The sequence below is a fragment of the Stegostoma tigrinum genome, chromosome 4 (genome assembly GCF_030684315.1).
Source record: "Stegostoma tigrinum isolate sSteTig4 chromosome 4, sSteTig4.hap1, whole genome shotgun sequence".
Classification (NCBI taxonomy): domain Eukaryota; kingdom Metazoa; phylum Chordata; class Chondrichthyes; order Orectolobiformes; family Stegostomatidae; genus Stegostoma; species Stegostoma tigrinum.
Window position 1 is genome coordinate 111,446,897 of NC_081357.1, and position 18,684 is coordinate 111,465,580.

General features: G+C 41.2%; 1 protein-coding gene across 9 annotated transcripts in view; it reads left to right on the forward strand.

The window, feature by feature from the left end:
• Window positions 1-7,729: 7,729 nt before the first annotated feature.
• LOC125452535 (doublecortin domain-containing protein 2) overlaps window positions 7,730-18,684 on the forward strand; it is a 128,012-nt gene continuing 117,057 nt past the window's right edge. For 5 of the 9 annotated variants that reach the window (XM_059645602.1, XM_048531080.2, XM_048531081.2 and 2 more), the window contains exon 1: window positions 8,613-8,669. In XM_059645602.1, the coding sequence (XP_059501585.1) occupies window positions 8,628-8,669 (42 nt within the window). In that variant the 5' untranslated portion in view covers window positions 8,613-8,627. Of the gene's footprint in view, window positions 7,893-8,135; window positions 8,189-8,612; window positions 8,670-8,998; window positions 9,216-9,435; window positions 9,520-18,684 lie in introns of those variants that run through there. The other 4 variants (XM_048531075.2, XM_048531079.1, XM_048531077.2 and 1 more) reach the window with 4 other exon arrangements.

The following is an 18,684-nucleotide window of genomic DNA, read 5'->3' on the forward strand; positions in this document are numbered from 1 at the left end:
GCAAATATGGTTGCCATCTGAAACACATCAGCTCCTTTCATGTAGTAAGGAGGGTCCAAGTGGGCTCTTGTTCAAGTCTCACTTGACCCAGAAGTATATATTAAAAATATGAAAAAATAATAATGAGGGTCTTGTTTATGAGCTCCTCAATACAGCTCATCAGCTTGGAGTACAGCAAACACTAGGCATGAACTGCTCAACCAGCAGTGGCCAACAAAAAATACTTAAGCGTTTGAGATTTAGATTACTTTGTTTCGGAGCTGAAGAAACACTCATGCTTCTTCTGGCTTAGCATCACCACTGAGACAACTGCAAGCCTCTGATTGTCCCCTAACCCACTTACCACCCGTATCTTTCCATGTCATGGAATACTTTTCCACACAGCGAAGAATATAATGATATGATGGAAAACCAATACCACGTGAGAGTTATTTTCCTGTTTTGCAACTCAGAACTGGGCAGAGACTTAATTTCTTATGGTTGTTTATTTAAACCTGGCATCTTACATGGCCTGTTGATTGTTGCAGCCTCAAACATAGACGTGGAAGTTCAGATCATTTTCACAACCTGCTGTATCTGCTTCCAACTCCACTAGCCCATGTGCCTGCCCTGAAAAAAAAACAAATCCCACAATTTATTACACTTCTAAATGCTCCAATCTCCCAGATTTAGGCTTTTTGTTTGTCACCATCTGAAGTTCTCATTTCACTCTCTCTCAATTTTTTTGTTCCCTCGATTTGACTTCCATTTTTATTCCTCAAGTCCCAGGAGTGAAAACTTGAGCACATCCGATTCTCAACCAATCGAGCTTTCCATTGTAAAAATCTGACTTGACAACACGATTGTGCTTTACTCACCTGAGGCATCCTTTGTTTTTCACCTATCTCTCTTTGTATCCTCCCTGAGCTCACCTATCTATGAACGGTCCTTTGGGCCAGATTTCCATGAAACTCCTAGTCACCCTATTTCTGTTCCCCTTCTCCATGCTGGCTGCTGTTCTCAATATATTCTGTCTCCTCAGGGATCGTCCTCAGTCTTTTGCAAGTAATAACTGGCAGGACCTCCTCAGATAAATCCACTCTTGATATTTTGCTGTCGGTAGTTGCAATACAGTGCCCAACACCCTTTCATCTTCAAATATCTTGAACATGCTAATATCTTTCAAATTTGCAGGCAGTAATTTGAATTATAAATTACATTGTAAGCTGACTGTAGTGAATTTTCCCGCTTCAGTCAGAAAACCCTTGCTTATTTCCCTTTTGCCTCCCAAATTGTTACCAGAATGAATCAAACGTATTGATTCTTAATCCTTCCCTGCATCTACTCTTATCCTCATCTGTGTCCTACTCTTTTATAGAATCATCCATATATATGTCGACGACATCCAGATCAACCTTGCTACCACTCCTCGCAACGGATCCAACACCTCCAAATTATCATGCTGCTTGTCTGATATTCAATCTTGCATGAAATGCAATTTCCAGCAATTTTTCAAATTTAGGCATTTGGAAGACTAACATCTCCGTCTTTAGCCTCCACTCCAATCTCTGTCCCCCTTCCAACTCCTGACTCTTCCTCCCTGACCACTGTCTGTGTTTGAACCAATCTGTTCCGCAGTATTGTCTGGCTGTGTGGGAAAGTTCAATCTTGTCACAATTTTCAAATACAGATGGGTAGAAGTCTCCTCATCAGTAAGTTTGTCACGGTTTCCTCTTTCCCATGCAACCTTTTGTAAATAAGGTCATGCCTCACTTTCCAGTAGAGAGGAGACCACTTGACCTGCAGATTTTTCAGTGTGGAGATCTTTGATAAATTCACTATCTTTAGCTATCAGCCACCAACTATTAAGTGGGGTATTCTGAGCCCTGCAGTGGTCAAACTGGTTAAGCATTAACAGTGGCTATTTTAGTTTCATTTCTGCGCTGCACCAACTCTACCAATACACACCTGTTGTAGGAATTGATATGTGTGATGTAGTCCTTGTTCCCCCCTGCCACCTGAAGCTGTGGGTGTTGTGTTACATCTCACAGTTTATGTTTAAGAGACATGCTCATGATATCATGAGCATGCACGTGGGCCAGAGCAATGGCAGCGGATGAAAAGTGGGCCGGCGAGAGCGGGCCACTGAGGCAGCAGTGGTGAGATCGGGCCAGTGTTGTATCCCAGATTGGGACTCTGGCAGAGGCATGGCAAGGACAGGAATACCTGGAGCAGGACTGCAACAGTGGAAAGGAAAGTTGGACTCCCTTAAATAATCATTTTTTCTTGTCTTATTCTAACTTAATGTGAATGGTGCCATGTATGTACAGCAAAGGCAGACACTTTTCATTGTATTTTTACATTGAATACACGTGATAATAAATGATTCAATTCAGTTGAATTCAATCACTGAATTCCAAAAGGCGATCTGAGGATCTGTAGGTCTCAGACTCCATCTTAACGGAGGCTACCTGCAACATGATGTTCTTTTGGAAGCATGCTACTGTTTAAGTGAATAGCTTTAAAAAAAAAGTAACCCTTGACTACCCTCTGCATTATAACAGTTGCTTATATGAAATATTTTAGGTGGCACAGAAGCTATCTTATAAATTGTAAAAATGTAAGTTATGCTTTTTTCCCTAAATTTACATTGCAGGTCATGAAATTATCAATTATGCAATGGTGCTTTGTGGAAAATATCACAGAGTAACCCATTAGGTTTTCCCTTGTTGTGGGAGAAGTTTGCTCTCCTATAATCCTCAGTTCCTCACTGTTTAGAAAATCACTTGTTCTGTTTTTCTTGAGCCGCTTGTGGAAGTCTTACACTTTCATACATCGAATTTCACCTGCCATAGTTTTGCTCACTCACCTCATCTTATATCTTTTTGCAGCTTTCTGCAGTGCCACCTAACTTGGTGTCCTGAACAAATTGGGATATATTTATTAATGAAAGCAAGAGTATTGGACCATACATAATTCCCTAAGGGATCCTGGTACTGATGTAATAAGATGTCTGCCCTCTTATCAATGCACAATTAAAATGCTGGAAACAACAGGCAATTATGGCTGCATTTGTTGAAAAAGAAATATGTTAGCCTGCAAGCACTATTATCAGTAATTGGAAAAGTTCAAAAAGTAATGGGTTTTGAGGAAATAAAAGTGGGTGAGGTTGGGAGAAGAACAACAGGGAAGGTTTATGATGGTATGAAGGGCGGGAGGGCTTAAGTGACAAATGAGTTCATGTGCAAGGACAGAGGGCATGGTAATGGGACAATAAAGAAATAAAAGATGGCCACCATCTGAATGCAAAGACTATATTGGGCTGAGCAAATGCAGACCTTGTTCAGTCTGCAGTCATATCCCCAAGCTTCCAGATGCCTATTGCACCACCTTGTTGTCTCTCTTAGCTTTCTATACTTGGCTGGGTAGTACTCCAGTGAAGTTCCACTTAAGTTCAAGAATCAGCTCCTTCTGTTTCAGTTTGGAAGTTTGCTGTCTCCTAGGCTCAAATAATTCAGACTGTAACCTCTGCTCCAATTTTGTTGCCCATCCTTCAATTTATTTTAAAGAATTGTTTTTCTTCACTTTTTTTACTTTGCTTTTGGATGTCAATTATCCTGCAATTTGGGTTTCTTCATCTGACCCATTACCACTCCCTTTAGTCTTACATCATAACACACCTTTCATGTTATAATTCCCTACCTGATCACAGACATTCCACTTTTGTTCTTCTTCCAACGCTCCACTACCTTTCTTGTTTAAAATCTATTCCATTTCTAACTGTCCCCAGTTCTGATGAAAGACCACAGCCCTGAAATGTTGACTCTTTTCCTTTTTCTGAACCTGCTGTGTATTGTCAGTATTTTGTGTTCTGTGTTCAGATTTTCAGCATATGCAGTAGTTTATCTTTTGCGCCATGACACACACTTGTGATCTGAAATGGTTGTGGAATGAATGAGTTGAACTATTGGTTATCCCAATGCAATTTCTGCACATCTTTAGCTGGCTCCAAGAATATTTGACTCAGTTTTGTGAGAAACTTGTGCAAAGTTGTGTCTAGCTAAACATAGGTAACAAGGTGTAGAGCTGGATGAACACAGCAGGCCAACAAACATCTTAGGAGCAGGAAAGCTGACATTTTGGGCCTAGACCCTGATTCAAAATTGGGGGAGGGGAGAGGGGTCTGAAATAAATAGGGAGAGAGGGGGAAGCAGATCAAAGGCGTGCTCCCATGAGGAGCTCGAGCAGTTCATCCACTCCCCCAACACCTTTCACCCCACATTAAGTTCACCTGGACTATCTCTCACACCTTTCTCACCTTCCTGGACCTTTCTGTCTCCATCTCGGGCAACCACCTAGAAACCGATACCCATTTCAAGCCCACCTCCTCCCACCCACCTTCCAAAACTTCCATCCCCTATTCCCAATTCCTTCGCTTCCACCACATCTGCTCCCAGGAGGAAGCATTCCACTCCCGCACATCTCAGATGTCCTCATTTTTCAAGGACCGCAACATACGCCCCCCGCAGTGGTTGAGAAAACCCTCAACTATGTCTCTCACATTTCCCGTAACTCATTCCCGCAATAACAAACAAAAAAGAAGCCCTCTCATCCTCATGTACCACCCCATCAACCAATGCATCATCCTTAGACACTTCCGCCATCTGCAATCTGACCCCACCACCAGAGACATTTTTCCCACCCCACCCTTGTCTGCTTTCCGGAGGGACCACTCTCTCCATGACTTCCTTGTCTACTCCAAACTCCCCTCCAGCCCCACCACACTGGCACCTTTCCCAGCAACCACAGGAAGTGCTACACCTGCCCCCACACCTCCTCCCTCACCCCCATCCCAGGCCCCAAGAAGACTTTCAGCATCAAGCACATGTTCACCTGCACATCTGCCAATGTGGTATACTGCATCTGCTGTTCTCGTTGTGGCCTCCTCTACATTGGGGAAACCAAGCGGAGGCTTGGGGACCACTTTGCAGAACATCTATGCTTGCTTTGCAATAAACAACTGCACCTCCCAGTCACGAACCATTTTAACTCCCCCCTCCCATTCCTCAGACAATATGTCCATCCTGGGCCTCCTGCAGTGCCACAATGATGCCACCTGAAGGTTGCAGAAACAGCAACTCATATTCCGCTTGGGAACCCTGCAGCCCAATGGTATCAATGTGGATTTCACAAGCTTCAAAATCTCCCTTCCCCCTATCGCACCCCAAAACCAGGCCAGCTCGTCCCTGCCTCCCTAACCTGTTCCTACTATCACCTATCCCCTTCTCCCATCTCAAGCCGCACCCCCATTTCCTACCTACTAACCTCATCCCGCCCCCTTGACCTGTCCGTCCTCCCTGGACTGACCTATCTCCTCCCTACCTCCCCAACTACACTCACCTTTACCGGTTCCATCCCCGCCTCTTAGACCTGTCTGTCTCCTCTCCAACTATCTTCTCCTCTATCTATCTTTGATCCGCACGCCCTCCACCTTCCGCTTATTTCAGACACCCTTCCCCTCCCCCATTCCTGATGAAGAGTCTAGGCCTGAAACGTCAGCTTTCCTGCTCCTAAGATGCTGCTTGGCCTGCTGTGTTCATCCAGCCCCACCCCTTGTTATCTTAGATACTCTAGCATCTGCAGTTCCTACTATCTCTAGCTAAACATAGTTGTTATTCCTCTGCAAAGAGAAATGATGAAAGGTTGGCTCTGAGTAAAATGAATCATATACAAGTTTAAATTCCACTGCTAAAATTTAAAATAAACTAATTGATTCCTGTGCGCAATATTTTTAAAAAACCATGTTTCTCACTTTGCTAAAGTAGCAAAAAAAGAAGAGCTTGGTGCCAATTCATAAATCAATAGGTTAAAATTGCATACATAGGAGTTCATGATTTCAGCTGATTGTAAAAATAATGTAGTCAGGAAAGGTGAAACGCTTTTTTCAAAGTTCAGTGTTTAAAGCATCCAAGGTAATCCTATACAACTCTTAATGGTTGGTTATGGAATGTGCATCAGAGGTTGAATTTAGGAACTGATGGAACCAACTGGAGTCAACTTTATTTTTCATCTAAGTGGTGTTATGCTTTGTACCTGTTTTAAGAGTGTTACACATTAATGCAAAGGGCAAAAATGCCATTGTGTCCAATACTCAGCCATTCCAATATGGTTGGGCACAAACTTTAATAATCACCACACACAAGAAAATGTGTGATGCTGGAAGATAGACCAGGAATCTAAACAAACTTAGAATGTGTGTTATGAGTGTCTGTGTGTGGTACTACTGAGAATTCAGACAACAAAAGTGGCTCATATTCTTCACTGGCATCTATCCCAATAAGCTATCTGCAAACATTACACCTGAATAATTAAATTCTTTCGATCAAGGTCCCTAGGTGTGAAATGCAGCATTGGATATTGTTACAGGTGTGATGATCTCTTCCTTATGCCCCCCTGAAAAGAAAACCTTTTCATGTTCTTTATAACATTTTGCTCTTAGTGATCTTTGTGAAACAATTGCAATTTTTTTTTCCGGTTAGCCATGTCAAGGTGTAAGTAGAAGTTCTTGAATATTAATGATTATTTTCTGGTGTTTTGAAAAGAATGTTTTTAACCAGGGATGGCTGCATCGTTTATTCAAGGGCAGATCAATTATTTTGTTCAACCTAATGGGAGTAGTTAACTACTTATGCCAAAAACACTCAATCTGGTGGAATATACATGCTTATAAATGTTTACGTATAAGTATTATATGTGTATGTCGTTATGTATTAATCAATTTAGCAGAGCTTTATGTAACAAAAAAATGTGCTCTGCTACACTTTCATATTATTTCATTTCTTCTGTTGTACTGTGATCCTGATCTGAGAAGGGAGTCAAGTGATCTCTCTTAGCGTGTTTGCCCTGTCTCTGTCACTTATTTTTTAAAAAATAAGTTTGTATACAAATTTTGACAAGGAGACGACTAATATATCATTCACATCCTCCACAGGATAGAAGAGAAAGCTGAATGTTGAATATACGTCTTACTTTTCATGTCTTAGTGTCCTGTCACATCTCTGTGCATCTTTATCAGTATTGTATTTGGTCAGTGCTTTTCTGATTTCCAGTGAAAAAATGAGCTCTCTGATGAAGGGTCTAGGCCCGAAACATCAGCTTTTGCGCTCCTGAGAGCTGCTTGGCCTGCTGTGTTCATCCAGCTTCACATCCTGATTTACCTGTTCACATTTTAACTTTGGTGATTCATTATGTCACAAGACTTGCCATTTCACTTTTTTGAATTCAAAATGGCCACTAGCCCTCCAACATGAAAATAAAAGGAATGACATCAGGCCACTCAGTCCATCATGCTCACTGTTTTCCCAGAGTCTGCAGAATCTACTCTATCATTTCAACTTAGTCTCCATCCTGCTAAAATTCTCACCAATTCCCAGGTGTGGTTGAGCAAACTTTTAGGGAAGGTGTGAATTTCCACATCTCTAGCAATTGTATGAAGTCAAAGGAGCATCTTCTTTGTGCGGGTTGAAAGGCAGCACTCTCAGGTATCAGAAAGCTCATGAAAGGTTGCAAAATATCTACCAATTAAAATTTAAAGACAAAACAATATATTATCTTCTTTAGTTTACTGCTTAAAACATCGTTTTCCCAGTCACCGTTCCAAACGTTGAATTGGGCATAAGCGTGTGACAGCGTATGAGTTACTAAGCAACAGTGGTCAATGTTACCGATATTCATACTGCATATTTCTTCACTGACATTGTCAGTCCAGATCATGTCTCAGTGATTTCGCACCTTCGGCTAGCGGTGAATGGACGCCTTTTCTCTGTAAAACGTGACTGCACGTTTTTGTGTTAAAAAGAGCTCGCTCCTGTGTCTGAGATTAAGCGATACGGTCGCGGCCTTGAGCTTGTCAAGTAGGTATTATTTATGTAATAGTTTCTGAGTGAGAAATTTGTACGCAGAAGCTGGTCTGTTCTCTCATTGTGCAGCTGTGGACCAGTTTATTAATAATTATTATCTGCTTCAGGACATGCTTTCTCAAACTGGTTTCGGTAACAAAAACGCGGTGACTAAATTTGATATAAAAATTAATGATTTGCTAATTATCTCTACGTTAGTAGACTTTGGAACATATTTGGCAAAATAAAGTATAGGAGCCTCCAGCGCTGGGCTCCCACCAGCCAGTTGCGTTCAAAGCTGTTGGCTACTGGTAAATCGTCTCAATGTTACAATTTTATGAAATTGTTTATCTCCTACAGTTGAGGATTAAACTTTGTACTGGTATTACTAAAAGAGGTTTTGTTTTTATCCTTCCTGAAGGACGGATTAATTCCAACCCGCGTGCAATTTGTGCAATGTCTCCGGGTCTTTGGTTTTCGGCTCCAGGGTTTCCAGTCAGCCACAAAACCAGAACTCCAGGGAAGGCTGACATTGAGCATTTCTGTCGGGAAACGCTGAAAAATACAGAAGAGTTAGAACGTCCGAATTTAAACTTTATTTGGGGTCATTTAAGAGACTGCTGGACATGTATATGGTCACAGAAATTTGAGGGTGCATACATGAGGATCAATGGTCGGCACAACATTGTGGGCTGAAGGGCCTGTTCTGTGCTGTACTGTTCTATGTTCTATGTTCTATATCAGGGGATAATGGGCAACCATCCATTACTTTTCAGGCTGTTGGCATTATTGGTAAAGCTGGCATTTTCAGTTCATTGCTGATGGGTGATGCTCTTGACCTATCTGTGTGTGTGTGTGGGTGCCATAAAGCTGCTCCCCCAATGCTTTGAATTAGCGAGTTCAAGGCTTTTTGGTTAATTGTTATTGATGGAACGCCGCGATATGTTCGCAAGTCAGGATCCTGCAGAAACTTGGGAGAGTAACCTCCACGTTACCATACACCCGTTTTGGGTGGCGGTGGGGACAGGTCTGAGACGTTATGTGACACACAAGGGTTCCACTGTTGGTATTTATTGGAGGTGCTAATCGCATATCCTCATAGGTTCATTCCTGTTTTGCAGCAGCCTCAAGTCGTTTCGAGAATAAGGAAGGGAAATCAAGTGAATCGGGAGAGAAAGTGACAAAATAACAATGTCAGAAATAAAAGAAACTGTGTGTGAGTGACTGTGAAAAGTAAAGCGAGTGAGGAAAGGAGAGAAAGAGAGAGAAAGATAGGGAATTGAAGCAGAAAAGCAGGAAGGAGGGCAAGAGGAAGAATTACCGGAAAAAAATGTGAAGGTGAGTAAAATGCAGTGGGCTTAAAGTAAGACGGAGTGAACTCTGGTTTAACAAAACTTTCTTGGCCTTGCCTGTGGGAAAACTTAAAAGAACCAACGGCAGGAGGAGATTCGGAGCCTTTGAATTTTTTGCCCAGGACCCTGCACTTACTGTGAGTCGAACTAAATCACCCGGGGAGCAGATGCTGTCGATAGCCAATGATTACTAACGCTGAGCGGCTTCTACAGGTCAGGAGGGGGATTTCAGGGCAGCGAGCAAGGAGGCGCGCAAAGAGCACAGGTTGCTCATCTCTTACACCCTCAAAGTAAGTGCGCTCCAAGGCTACGCGCGGCTGCGTTATTCGCCTGCCTCTTACTCCATATCTCCTGCTCCCTCTCTTGTACCCTCACTGCTGTAAGACTAGTCGGACCTGATGTTCCCAAGTCTGAATTCTCACTCTTGTCACCAACCAAGCGCTCCTTTTGCTTATGCTGAAAGAAAAAAAAATCTTTCGTAGGTACAGGATATTAAAAGCTATCCTCGAGGTGGAGATCTGCATGTTTTAAGAGTTGGTCCAGCGCATCAGATTGAGAGCAGCTCAATTAATTCTGTTGCAGCTCCTGCCTACACCGCATTTTTGTAAATAACAGGCGAAATCCAGCTAGCCTATCCCGTTGGCTGTTTAATCCCTGCCACAGCGAAAGTGAACTGGAACGTCTTTGAAACAAACACACTGAAAACTCACACAAGGGCTTTATCTTGTGATGTGATTTCATGATGAAGACTGACGATACTGGTTGCCCTAGCATCCCGAACTACAAATCTCAGATAATATTTCATGATGTTGTGCGCTACATTTTCATTTTGGTGTTGTGGATTGGATATTTCAATTCTATTTTTCAAAAGCAAAATTAAAATTAAAACCACGACAACAAACAAAAGTAGACGTTTGTTTCATGTGGAGAAAAACGCATCTGGAATGCACTTCCTAAAGGAATGTTGCAAACCGATTCCTTAGCAACTTCCAATTGGGAATTTGGTATTCATTTGTAATAAGGACATTTGGATGTTTGCGAGCAAAAAGCCATTGGGTGGGAATGATGTGATAATGTGAACTGCAGATGCTGGAGAATCCAAGATAACAAAGTGTGGAGCTGGATGAACACAGCAGGCCCAGCAGCATCTCAGGAGCACAAAAGCTGATGTTTCGGGCCTAGACCCTTCATCTCCTGAGATGCTATTTGGCCTGCTGCACTCATCCAGCTTCACAATTTGTTATCTGGGTGGGAATCATGTGTCAGCTATTCCAAGGAACTGTCTCGTTCATGATGCGTGGAATGATCTCTTCTGCGTTGCGTGATATAATTCCAGTAAATAAATGAGTAGACTGCAATATGTTTTAAGGTATGTCATAAAATGCATTAACAAGTATGATATGTGTATAATCAGCAGAATGTCTGAAACCTGACGACTTATTGTGCATTTTCTGATGAATAAAACTCATGGTATTTGGGGTATTATCTTTATGTAAGTGTTGCCAAATGACGCGGCATCCTTTTGGGATAGTAGGACTCACAAGGAAGCGGGTGCTGGTGTAATTTTCACTATGCTGTATAACCCAATGAATTTATTCAAGACAGAGTTACATAGATTATTGACCAACCAAGGAGCTGAGATTTACGGACAGGAAAGTAGAATTGAGCCTACAACCCGATTCAATGGTAGAGCGGGCTCGAAGGGCCGAATGCCCTGCTTGTTTTGCTCTTAAATTTCTATATTCACTTTAAACTTACTTATAAGCTTGTTTAATTCTCTTATTCATTTGGTTTATTCAAGGTTTTTGAAAAGATTTGTAGCTCTATTTGTTGATGTTGACTTGCTTGCTGAGATGGTAAGTTTGTTTACAGATGTTTCATCCCCATACTAGGTAACATCATCAGTGTGCCTCCAGAGAATTGTGGGTGTCCTGTTCCACTTGCTACTTATCTGACTCGATTTGCTGAAGCGAATGGCATCATTTCTGGATCTGTTTCTTAGTGGTTGGTATGTAGGGTGCAGCTCTACATGCTTGTCAATGGAGTTCAGGTTTGAGTGCCAGGTGCCTGGGAATTCTTGTGCATGTCTTTGCTTGGTTGCCCAAGGGTGGCTACATTGTCCCAGTCGAATTGGAGCCATTCTGTGCCCATGTGTATTGAAATGAGTGATAGTTGGTCATGTCTCTTGGTAACCAGTTGATGCTCGTGAATCCTGATGGCTAGTTTCCTTCCAGTTTGCCCTACGTAGTGTTTGTGGCAGTTTTTGCAGGGTACCTTATAACATTGGTTCTGTTACTTGAGGTTGTTGTATCTTTTATTCTTGTCAGTAGCTGTTGTAGTGAAGCTGCTGGTTTGTGGGCTACCATGATCCCTAGGGGGCGGAGTAATCTGGTGGATATTTTAGATATGTCCTTAATGTATGGTAGGGTGATGAGTGTCTCTGGATGTGTTGTGTCTTCCTAGGGCGGTCTATTGTGTAGGGATCAGCAGATAATGCTTTTCAGGTAACCATTGTTTCTAAAGATGCTGTGTGGGTGTTCTTCCTCAGGTTTGCACAGCTCTGGGGTGTTGCAGGATGTTGTGGCTCACTTGAACAGTGTTTTGATGCAGTTCCATTTGTGAGTATTGGGATGATTACTATTGCAGTTGAGTACCTGATCTGTATGAGTGGCCTTCCTGTGTACGCTGGTCTGGAAGTCACCGTTGGCCATACGTTTGACTATTACATCCAGGAAGGGATGGCTGTTGTTGTTCTCCTCTTCCCGAATGAATTTGATACCGGTGAGGATGTTGTTTATGAGTATATGGGTTTCCTCCAGTTTAGAGTGTTTGATAATAACAGAGGAATCATTCATGTAACGGATCCATACTTATGGTTGGATGGTGGGAAAGGCTGTCCATTCCAGTCCTTGCATCATGACTTCTGCTGTTAATCCTGATATCAGTGATCCCATGGATGTTCTGTTGATTTGTTTGTGCACCTTGCTGTTGAAGGTGAAGTGGGTTGTGAGGCACAGATCGAGCAGTTTGATTAGTATACCCACAACACACTGCAGCACCCCGAAGCTGTGCAAGGCCAGGGAAGAACGCCTGTACAGCATCTTTAGAAACAATGGTTACCTGAAAAGTGTAATCCGCTGATCCCTAAACAACAGGAAGGCACAACACATCCAGAGACACTCGTCACCCCATCAATCATTAAGGACGTATCTGAAATAACCACCAGCTTACTTCGCTCCCTAGGGATCAGGGTAGCCCACAAACCGACAGCTACCGACAAGAATAAGGGGTCCAACAAACACACTGACAGAGCCAATGTTATTTACAAGGTACCATGCGAGAAACTGCCACAAACACTACATAGGGCAAACTGGAAGGAAGCTAGCCATCAGGATTCACGAACACCAACGGGTTACCAAGAGACATGACCAACTGTCACTCATTTCAATACACATGGATGAAGAATGACTCCAATTCGACTGGGACAATGTAGCCACCCTAGGACAAGCCAAACAAAGACATGCACAAGAATTCCCTGGAGGCCTGACACTCAAACCGAAACTCTGTTAACAAACATGTGGAGCTGGAGCCCATATACCAACCCTTAGAAACAGATCCGGAAGTGACGCCATCCACCTCAGCAAATCGAGACATATAAATAGCAAGCAGGACAGAACACCGACGTTTCACTGAAGGTGCACTGATGATGTTACCTAGTATGGTGATGAAACATCTGTGAACAAACTTACCAGCTTGGCAAGCAAGTTAACATTGGCATTTGAGGTGGTAAGAACTGCGGATGCTGGAGTCAGAGATAACACAGTGTGGAGCTGAAGGAACACAAAAGGCCAGGCAGCATCAGAGGAGCAGGAAATCATCAGATGAAGGGTCTAGGCCTGAAACGTCAGCTTTTGTGCTCCTGAGATGCTGCTGGGCCTGCTGTGTTCATTCAGCTCCACACTTTGTTATCTTGGATTCTCCAGCATCTGCAGTTCCCATTATCATTGGTTTATGTTAACTGTGTTAATGGCTGTATTAAAAGTGTGCAAAGATAGGACATTAAGAACGTACAGAAGACATTAGACTTCCATATTAATTAATTGATGAATTACACAATATTTGCCATTTACTACAGGCCATTTTAAAAAAAATTCGACTTGTTATGTTGCCAAATTTATAATGAGGAACACATGTGGTAATTAGAGATAACAGCACAAAGGGAGGCCATTCAGTTGTTCATAGAATCCCACAGTGTGGAAGCAGGCATTCAGCCCATTGAGCCTACACCGACCCTCCAAAGCTACATCCCATCCCCCGACCCTATCCCTGTAACCCAACATTTCCCAGGACTAATCCAATAGCCTACACGTTCCTGGACACTATATGTTATTTAGCACGGCCAATCCACACCCAGAAATGGGGAGGATTTGCACACTCCACACAGACAATTGCCTAAAGGTTGGATTGAACCCAGGTCCCTGGCACTGTGAGGTAGCAGTGCTGACCACTGAGCCACCATGTTGTTGGATACATTATCCAATGGAAATAAGTAATACTCAGGTGAATGAAATATCATGGTCTCCTCAGTAAATAAAACCACAAATTAAGGTGAACAGTTAATTTGGTAAGAATGACACGATGCAGGAGTGCCTAAACACAGCTTCATAAAACTTGATATTTGCAGGGATAAAAAACAACCAAAGTTAGCGATTGGGCTTCTTATTACTTCTGACAGGGGTCCAGACCAATGGGAAAGTTTTTCAGTAATGGGAAATGGGTGGGGATTGGCTTGTATCTATTGATGGAGGGGTTTAAGCTGAGTTCTAACATGAGATTTGAGTGGCCATGACCATATGATTCTATTTCACTCCTTGCTGCTGTCATCAAAAGGTGAAAAAGCTTTACTTTTAATGCAGTGTTTTGAGGTTCAAGATATAATCAAATGCAGGAGTTAGACATTAAGCAGGACATTCAATAAGATCAGATCATAGTTTGATAATTTTAATTTCTCTTAACGAATAAGAATCTATCCACTTGCACCTTTAAAATATCCAGTGACCCCACCTCAACTGTCTCCTGAGGCAAGGAATTCTCTGTATTTTCAGTAGAGATTTTTAGTGCTCCAACCAATTCATTTGGGAAATAACCCACTCATATAGATGTTTAGCGAAAGAGTGTGAAGCTTACAACAACGAACTTTAAATAAACCATAGATTTCAATTAAAAGTTGATGTTATTTTGTTGAATTTTCCTCCTGTGCGGGTGTACCCAATGTTCAATACAACTTGCCTTGGCTGAGCAAGCGATTTGTTCTTGCTGCCACTTTAAGTCTGGAAAGGTGACCACCAAGAGGCCTATGAGAGCAGTTCAGATGCATCCGTCCTAAATTTTCTTTGACTCCCCATGTGGATGCAACTCAAACTGGGAAACATGTTCCACTACTTCATGCCATTTCAACAAACAACTGATATATTTTTGTCTTTTACAAGAGTAGAGTTCCAAGGTCATCATGCTACAATGGTGCATTGAGATCCTGCACACTGTACGGATATGAATAGGTGCTTATGAAGCATTATATAACAGTGATCGTTTTGTGGGGAATTACTAAGCAGAGCATCTAAAGAAAAGAGTGCAGGACTGGAAGATGTGGAGAAATAAGCAGAGGGCCTATCCTTGAGAAGATAACCATTAGTAAGCTGAGATCAGGTGCCTTTGCACAAAAAGCAAACTAAAATAAGGATCAACAGAAAAAAGCGACATTGGTCAAAGATTGGAATCTTGATTCAAATACTTCTACAGCAAGCATATGCTTCTGACAGTAATCCACATTCCACAGACAAGAATATGCTTCATCTTATGTGAAACTGACCCTTTTGTAAATCAAATACCCTTAATTTCCTTCTGCTTTTGGCATCTTTGAAATTGGAGCATCAGTTACCTGGGTTAGTTTCTTTTTACACCTTGCAATATTCTTAGTGCCATTATTGTAGGTATGGCAATAAGTATAAGATTTTTCCTCTTGTTCAAGGAAGTTGTGTTGGTAGACTTTTATCGGAAAAATAAATCAGAAATAACTTAGATATTAAAATAAACATGACCATAACTATGGATTACTGCAAAAATCCATCTGGCTCACAAATGTCCTTCAGAGAATGAAATCTGCAATTCTTACCTTATCCGAGCCTACATGTGACTCCAGACCCACAGCAATGTGATTGACTTTTAACCATCCTTTCGGCAATGAGGGATGTGCAGCAAATACTGGCCCTGGCAGCAATGCCCACATCCTAAAAATGAATTTTTAAGGAAATGCTTTTGCATCAAAATTTGAATATGAAAAGCAATGTGAAAATAAGTACCTGTGTAATCATGCAAGCATTTTAACATCCAACTCATCCAAAATTGTGATGCTGATTTCACTTCGTATCAACTTGCATTAAGTCCTGTTTACTCTTCGCCTCAGCACTCACTGATTTACTTTGGCTCCTGGTCCAGCAACATGTCAATTTTAACTTCTCTTCCTGCTATTCAAACTGCTCCATGTCTTCATCTCTGCATGTCTCTGTCACTGTCTTCAACATGATAATCCTTGAAGAACTCAAGTGTTCTTCCACTTCATGGTTGTTGTGCATACTCGCACATCCTTACTTCGCCCTTGACAGTTGACTGTTCAGCTGTCTCAGCTCTAAGCCATGGAAATCTCTAAACATTTCACCATAGCTGCCTCAAAACTTTCCTCAACTACTCCAAAAAATTAATTGTAGCAATTAATATATGATTACTGAACAATATAACTATACAATCCCGCAGAACAATTAATGACACAAATGTGAATGATTCTACCTGAAATTGAAATTAATTAAATTCAGTATCTATTTGGAAGACACATCTTCCCATGGTCTCTTTTTAATTTGTTCATAGGATGTGGATGTTGATGGCTATGCCATTTATTAACCATTCCTGATTGTCCTGGAGAAGGTAGTGGTGAGTTACCTCCCTGAACTGAACTACGGCACCCACTGTACTGTTAGGAATGGAGTTTCAGGATTTTGACCTGTTGTCCTATAGGAAGGACGTTGTGAAACTTGAAAGGATTCAGAAAAGGTTTATAAGGATATTGCCAAGGTTGGAGTGTTTGAGCTGTAGGTAAAGGATGAAAATGCTGGGGTTATTTTTCCTGGAGCATTGGAGGCTGAGGGGTGACCTTATAGAAGTTTATAAAATCATGAGGGGCATGGGTAGGGTGAAAAGGGAGTCTGGGAGTGCAAAACTAGACAGTATAGGTTTAAGGTGAGAGTGGAAATGTTTAAAATGGACCTAAGAGGCAACTTTTTCATGCAGAGGGTAGTGTATGTATGAAATGAGCTGCCAGAAGAAGTGATAGTGGCCAGTACAATTCTAACATTGAAAAAGCATCTGGATAAATATATGAATAGGAAGGAGTTAGAAGGATATGGGCCAAAAATATTGGCAAATAGGATTATTCAGGATTTATTCAGGATATCTGGTCAGCAAGGACGAGTTGGACTGAAGAGTCTGTTTTCATGTTTTCTCTATCACTCTATGACTGTATGGAAATGGCAATGTGGTTCATTCATCCAAACAAGTGGAGAGTATTCCATCACACTACTGAACTGGGTTTTGTTAATAGTGTGCACACACTGGGGAGATGGGAGGTGAATTGCTTGCTGTAGAATTTCTAGCCTCTGACTTGCATTTATAGCCACAACATTTATATGGCTAGTCCAATTAGGTTTTTGACAGCAAATTAACCAGTATATTTTCAGTTATGTTAAACAGCTGAACATGTTGAAAATTGATCCTTACAGAGTACTACCACTGCTGTTACTTTGTGCAGAACGATATATTTGAGACAGCCAGGAAGTCATATTTGGTATGGCAGATGACCAGGCAGATAATGGAAATGATGTTAAGTAGGTGGACTTCCATTTCTGGAATCACTAATAAATTGACTAAACAGCAACATTTTAGGAAAGGGTGTGCAAAAGCAGTTTGGTGAAGACCATCAAGCAACTAGATGTAGGATTGCTTTTGAACATGAGGTTTGCAGATGTCAGGAGATTGATTTCACAACTGAGATTCTTGCTTCCCATGGGGGAGAAAGCATTAAATCTTACTTTGTTGGAACATGTGCTGTAAGGCAATGCAGATTATGAGATTGATTATAATAATTTCACTGATTTTCTTTTGTTTGTGGTCATCAAGGTGAGATGCATTTGATTTATGGGCTAAATCTCTTTTGGAGCACATTCTCATCAGGTTAGATGCAGAGTACAGATTTTGTGATCTGGCAAATATTGCGCCTAATTTCAATTCAGCTGATGGAAATTCGTTTTTCATTCCCATACTACTCTTTGGCTTTTCCACATTATTGATATTAATTAATATTGGGTACACAGCGAATTGGACCCAGAATGTTGCAGTAATTTTATTTTGCACGTTTATAGCTGACAAATAGAGAAAACTTTTATCTCATAAATCTGTATTAAATTTGAACTCAAATCACTGAAGTGAAAAGCAAGTATCTAATTCAGTCCAGCAGGCAGCTTCTCTCGGCAGATTATTTTCTAAGACTGTGTCATTTTTCATTGACTGCTTAGGACGTCAAACACATGAAATTTATTTACACTAATATATAACATGAGTAAATCTCCTCTGGTAGTGCACAGAGAAAATAATGTCAACTTGAGGTGAAACAGTTTCAGAAGTTGGGAGATAACTCAACCAGTGAATAAATGCATTCCAGTGCATTCCTTATAGTTATACATTGATTTCATTATAATATTCACGTTTTGCTATGTGCGTGCTATGTACACAGGTCAAATGGCTTAGACAGGACAGAAGTAAAGTTGATTTTTGACCTTTTAGTATTTTTGTGGCAAAGTCGATTTTGACCTTGTGGACATTTTTATTGTGAAGGTGAAATCTTTTCAGGATGTTACAGTTCCATTGCTAGTGGGACGTGCAATTATAGTGCAATTAATTGGGAAGACTGTTGTCAATTTGAACACAGAGATAGACAATTATAGTGGAAACATTGTCACAAGAATTATTTGAAGACACATATATGCCATTATAAATGAATAATAGTAACAAATGTACAAGATCAAATTTTACAAAATTGCACACCCACCCAGGTCTTTCGCCCATCTGGGATGACAATCTTTTAAATTGCCTTATGAATAATTTCACAGATTTGGTGGTAAAAATGAAAATGAGGGCACCACTGCACATTGTTACTGAAAAAACAGTTTGGATAGCAGCTTCTGATGATTGTATATATGCAGATAATTTTAGAAATGAGAAGTTGATGTTTGAATTAACCTGTTCTTCCAGAAGCACTGTCACCATGGAGTCTTGCTGAGAGATCCAATATTGAAATAGTATGAAATGATATGAAGTTATACTTGCATTTTAGATGCACACTGAACAGA